This window comes from Acinonyx jubatus, chromosome B4 (genome assembly GCF_027475565.1).
Source record: "Acinonyx jubatus isolate Ajub_Pintada_27869175 chromosome B4, VMU_Ajub_asm_v1.0, whole genome shotgun sequence".
NCBI lineage: Eukaryota > Metazoa > Chordata > Mammalia > Carnivora > Felidae > Acinonyx > Acinonyx jubatus.
The window spans coordinates 81,577,882-81,583,881 of NC_069387.1; the positions used below are offsets into that span (position 1 = coordinate 81,577,882).

The following is a 6,000-nucleotide window of genomic DNA, read 5'->3' on the forward strand; positions in this document are numbered from 1 at the left end:
AACACCAAGATCAAGAGTCTCACACTCTATTGACTGAAGCAGCTAGGTACCCCATGACTGCTGTAATTTACAGTGTCTGAAAACAACACATATTTATTCCCTCACAGTTCTGGAGGCCAAAATCTGAAATCAGTATTACTGGACCAAAATCAAGTTGTTGACAGGGCCAGCCTCCTTCTGAAGGCTCTAGGGGAGAATCTGTTCCTTGCTTCTTGCACTTCTGCTGGCTCTCTGCATTCCTTGGCTTGTGACTGCATCACTCCAATCTCTGCCTCCATGGTCATGTTACCTTCTCTTTCTCTGTTGGCCTTCAAATCTGCCTCTGCCTGTCTTATAAGGATAATTGTGATTGCACTTAGTGCACACCCAGATTATCCAGCATAGTCTCCCTATCTCAAGATCCTTAACTTAATCTCAACCACAAAGTCTTTGCCATACAGGGTAACATTTATAGATTCCAGGGATTAGGACCTGATACTTTTGGGGGCTGTTATGTAGCCTACCACATGCCATGACTGGTAGATATCTCTTATAATATACATATTGTATTATCTGCCTAGGAAGGGAATAGGGAAATAACTGAGGAAGTTACGTGAGTTGTTACCATGTGATGAGCACTTTGCCTGGCTTCCAGTTTAACTGACATTTTGTTTATCTCCATGGGGCTGCTGCCTGCTGATATACCACCACTCTCAACTGGTTTCTCAAACTCCTTGACTCATTCCCAGACCAAGAACAAAGACCTGTCCATCCAATATTCAAATCATGAATTCCTTTAGAAAATTCCAGCATGCCTTAATTGTGCTAAGGCTGAACAGGGAAAGGAAGTTTTGTCCACATATGAGTTGGAGTTTTAAAGGGAATGTAGATGTTGTGGTGTGATGGGAATCACAGTGAGGAAGCTACAAGGGGAAGTGAAATTTTAGGGTGGCTTGCATAGCCCTCCCTCTTTCCCAGCACACACAGGTACCTGGAGAATCTTTCTCACATGGAAGGTTTTAGATTTTGCTTTGATAAGGTAGGCTCTTCCATTAGAATAGTGGTTTTTAACCTTTAGGATGCCTCAGAGCCACCCGGCAGGCTTATTCAAACACATTCACCCCCAGATTTTCTGACCTAATAAATCTGGACTGGAGCTCAGTAATTTGCATTTCTAACAGGCTCCCAAGACGCTGATGTTGCCATTTATCTGCACAATTTGAGAACCACTCTCTGCTTTAGAGGGTCATGATGCTTTGTGTTCTATATTCTTATGGACCATTATTTCAAAGATTTCTCCTTGACATAGCTTGGGCTTCATCTGCTCCAGCGAGGCTACTTGAACCTCTAGATTAGGGAACACCCCTTATCACTGTCTGCTGAACACCTAGAGTATACCTCTCCTGTGGCGCACAATGCCATCCTACTTCTGGTGAAGGCAGTGCTTAGCACAGTGCCTGCTACATAGTCAGCCCCTGATCAATATTTTGGAACTGTTTGTTGAACTAACATGAATATTCTGGAATGACCAATGACTTGCAATTTTAATGCCCATATCATATTCTGTTAATGTTCTCTTGGAGTCTTAGAACATATGGTCATTTTTCAGAGGCCCATGCTTTTGTGAGTACAGTTCCTATTACCTGCTACTCCTCTCTTCCCCTTTCTTTACTTGGAAATCTCCTCTTTATCCTTCAAGGCTCACCTGAAACATTCTTCCTCATTGAAGCCTTCCCTGACTCCATCAGAACATCTGTGTACCTCCTGCTCTCTGCTCATGTAGCCCCTGGAATACCTCTGCTTTATAATTCTTTTGAGTTGTGTTATAATTATTTGCTTACTTGTTGGGCTCCCTTACTGTGAGATTTTTGAGGCAAGCAACTGAGCCTTAATTTTCTGAGACTGTGCATGTAAAATACTTAGCACAGTAGCTGCTCTAAAAATGCTAATTTTCTTTATTATTCCTTGTATTCTGCATGGCTTGACTGTCTAACATGTGGTAGGTACTTAATAGCTCTGTGAAAAGAGGGGCTGTAGAATTGAATGGTTATGGCAGTTTATATAATCATGTCCCAATTTTTGGACCTAGGGATATTTAAAATTTTGGTTTTTTCCTTTCCATTTCTTTATCCTTTAAAATATTCAGTAGAGATGTTTTTATAACCCATTTTGTTTTGTTTTGTTTTGTTTTGTTTTGTTTCCTCCCTGAGAGCATTGAAATGTGCTGTCTCTCAATCAAGAGTTAACTCGAGGGTTTTTATTTTCAGGCGTGAGCTTCAACATTTTAGGGTGAAAATCAGCATCGTTGAACCTGGCTACTTCAGAACTGGAATGACAGATCTGCTGTGGTCCTTAGGGAGAATAAAGGAAGCCTGGGAAGAAGTCCCCTCGCATATTAAGGAGGCCTATGGACAGAAGTTTTTTGATGCCCGTGAGCTTTTCTTTTCATAGGATAATTGATAACCTTGCATGAGAAAGGGGAAAGAGGGTTGGTGGGGAATGATTGGCAGGCTCTGAGAACTGAGAACTAAGAACTGTTTAAGGAAACAAAGCCTTCCTGGGACCAGAGGGATTTGAGAAGGTCCCAGGGCTCTCATGGTTGGCTTGGTGATGAGGAAGAGGTTATATTGACAGCTTAGGGGCAAGCTGCCTTGTGCTGCCTTGTCACCTACAGGCCTGGCCACCTGAGCACTAGGGAGGTATTACATGGTTAGAGACAGGGAACTTCTGGGTCTCTAGAAAGGGGTGCCCCTCTGTAGTTTGGCAAGGCTGGCGTGGGAGGTCTGCACAACTGAAATACAGTCATTTTGGTAACAAAGGGCCCAGCTACAACTCCATTCTTACTGTGGGAGGAGGGTGTGTGTGTGTGAGTAGAGGGCAGTGGGTGAGAGCCAGCTTTGCAGGGCCCTATTGACTGTGTCCAGAGACTAGAAGTCATGTGCAGGCCTTAGGAGCATCATGGGAGTGAGATGGTTCAATTTCTTGTAAGAATGTCATCCTTAGGAACTGGAAGAGGAGGCAGTTTGGGGGTAAAGGCAAGGCAGTCTTCTTAGTAGAAGTAAGTCATGCACATCAATATGGGGTCTTCTGGGGAAAGTGATGCTTTTTCTTCAAAGAAGTCAGCAGCTTGCCAAGGCCCAAGGCAGCAGCTCTCCTTTCCATTTCATGAAAGGATCCTGCGATGGGTGGGCAGCAGCAGCCCTGTCACTGGCTTTGAGTGATATTGTAGTCCAGAGAAAAGAAGGCAGACAGAAGACTCCCAACCTACAGCACTGTCTTCTGGCCTAAGAGGGTGACCATTAACACAGGAGAGAATTGGGTCAAGAAAAAGCTGCACAAAACAGTGCTTGAGCCTCTCAGAACTCATAGCAGGCCAGGGCACCACAGTTCCTAACATGCCAGAGGGCCAGCTACTGTTGTAAACTTTTCCCCACCTAAGGTTTTCAACTGTGTATTAGGGACTTTTTTTCTCTTGTAGGTATATAATAGTTTGACAATAGAAATGAAGAGGAAAACAGAATTTATTGTAGTGACATTATGTAAAGTATATATGGATATAAAAGGATATATGTATTTCATGATTTAAAAGGAGTTGAGAGGTGCCTGGGTAGTTTAGTCGGTTGAGCGTCCGACTTTGGCTTAGGTCACAGTCTCGTGGTTCTTGAGTTCGAGCCCCATGTTGGGCTTTGTGCTGACAGCTCAGAGCCTGGAGCCTGGTTCAGATTCTGTGTAATCTTAAGTGTAATCTTAAATTTTCTGGTTCCCACATTAAAAAAAAAAGGAAACTGGTGAAATTAATTTTAGTAGCACAGTTTATTTAATCCTGCCTATCCAAGATACTATGATTTTGGCATTCATTTATTTATCATCAATGAAAGGTTGTTAATAAGGTATTTTATATTCTTTTTCTTATTAGTCTTTGAAACTTGGTATGTATTTTTTTTTTTAAGTTTATTTACTTAGAGAGAGAGACAGAGAGAGAGAGAGAGAGAGAGAGAGAGAGAGAGAGAGAGATGGGGCAGGGCAGAGAGAGAGGGAGACAGAATCCAAAACAGGCTTGGCACTGCCTGCCCAGAGCCTGACTTGGGGCTTGAACTCATAAACCATGAGATCATGACCTGAGCGAAAACCAAGAGTCGGACACTTAACCAACTGAGCCACCCAGGTGCCCCAATATGTATTTTATACTTATAGCATATCTCAATTTGGATGCTAAATTTTCCTAGGAAACACTTCATTTGTAGATTAATAAAATTTATAGTTGCCAGCAGCGTTATTCATAATATCCCCAAAGTGGAAACAACTTAAATGTCTACCAACTAATGAATGGGTAAACAAAAGGTCATATAATGAATATAAAGTCATATAATGAATATAGTCATGTATATATATATATATACACACACACATATATATATACACACACACACACACACACATATATATATATATATATATATATATATATATATATATAAAATGAATATTATTTGGCAATAAAAAGGAGTGAAATACTCATCCATGCTACAGCATGGATGAAGTTTGAAAACGTTTTGCTTAGTGAAAAGAAGCCAGTCCCAAAAGATCACAATGTATAATTCTATTTATATGAATTGTCCAGAAAAAGCAATCCCCAGAGACAACAGGTAGATTGGTGGTTGCCTAGGACTGGTTGGGTTGGCAGAAAATGGTAGTGACTGCTAATAGGTACAAGTTTTCTTTTAGGGATGATGAGAATGTTCTAAACTTAGATTGGGTGGGTGGTTGCACAATTCTGAATATACTAAAAGTCATTGACTTGTACACTTTATTTATTTATTTAATGTTTACTTATTTATTTTAAGAGCGAGAGAGAGCAGGGGAGGGGCAGAGAGAGAGGGAGACAGAGAATCTCAAGCTGACAGCGCAGAATCCGACGCGGGGATCGAACTCACGAACTGTGAGCCAAAAGCAAGAGTCTGACGCTTACCCAACTGAGCCACCCACACACCCCAACTTGTACACTTTAAATGGCTGAATTTTATGGTTTATGAATTATAACTCAATAAGTTGTTAAAATGTTTCCAGTTGCAAAAGTAGATTCACATACCTATGTTGTTCCAAAAATGCTAAAATGTTTTCCAGTGATGGAATTGAGGTTTAAAATGAAAATGAAAATTTAAAAATTCAGTTTTTAGTCATACTAGCTATATTTTAAGTGCTCAGCAGCTGCATTTGGCTATTGGCTGCCACTGGGAAGCGTAGGTCTGATTAGCCTAATCCTTGTAGAAATTAAATGTAGTTAGACTTCTGTGACTGTATAAAACTGGAGCTTAACATTAAAATCCAAAGAATAAGATTGTTGACCACCATTTCTCTTTTTGGATACAGATCACAATGGCGTCAAACAAGGGCTGTTGAGATGTAGCACAAACCTGAACCTGGTCACTGACTGCATGGAACACGCTCTGATATCTGTGCATCCCCGTACTCGATATTCAGCTGGCTGGGATTCTCAGTTTTTCTTCATTCCTCTGTCTTATTTACCTACGTCACTGGCAGACTACATATTGACTAGATCTTGGCCCAAACCAGCCCAGGCAGTCTAAAGAAAACTGGTTTGATGGCTCTTGAAATGAAGAAGACAGTCTGAAATTGATCATTAGTGTCTCAGTAATCCTTATTAGGAACTAACATGTTTATAGTCTAGATATCCAAAGCTTATTCCTTTAGGTGATGAATTTTTGTTACTTTAAGCATTTTTTGATGAGGATATTTCCAAAATGCATCATTCTTCTTTACCTTATTAAACAGAGTAGACTGAAAACAATTCAACTTGTCTTGATGTTATTTCTTTATGTAAATGAATACTTGTTCTATGCCATGGTACACTATTGCTCAAGGACTATTGAGAAATACATGGGCCTGTTTATCCTTACTTGAAATTGATTTGTACTATGGTACTTTTTTTTTTTTAAGTTTATTTATTTATTTTGAAAAGAGCAAGGGAGGGGAGGGACAGAGAGAGGGAGACAGAAGATC

The 6,000-nt window shown here is 40.6% G+C and overlaps 1 protein-coding gene across 3 annotated transcripts in view; it reads left to right on the forward strand.

Moving 5' to 3' along the window:
- The window catches only part of HSD17B6 (hydroxysteroid 17-beta dehydrogenase 6), a 47,977-nt gene extending 42,189 nt beyond the window's left edge, over window positions 1–5,788 (forward strand). For all 3 annotated transcript variants that reach the window (XM_015085141.3, XM_015085143.3, XM_015085142.3), the window contains exons 4-5: window positions 2,247–2,410; window positions 5,350–5,788. In XM_015085141.3, the coding sequence (XP_014940627.1) occupies window positions 2,247–2,410; window positions 5,350–5,567 (382 nt within the window). In that variant the 3' untranslated portion in view covers window positions 5,568–5,788. The remainder of the gene's footprint in view (window positions 1–2,246; window positions 2,411–5,349) is intronic.
- The last annotated feature ends 212 nt before the right edge of the window (window positions 5,789–6,000 follow it).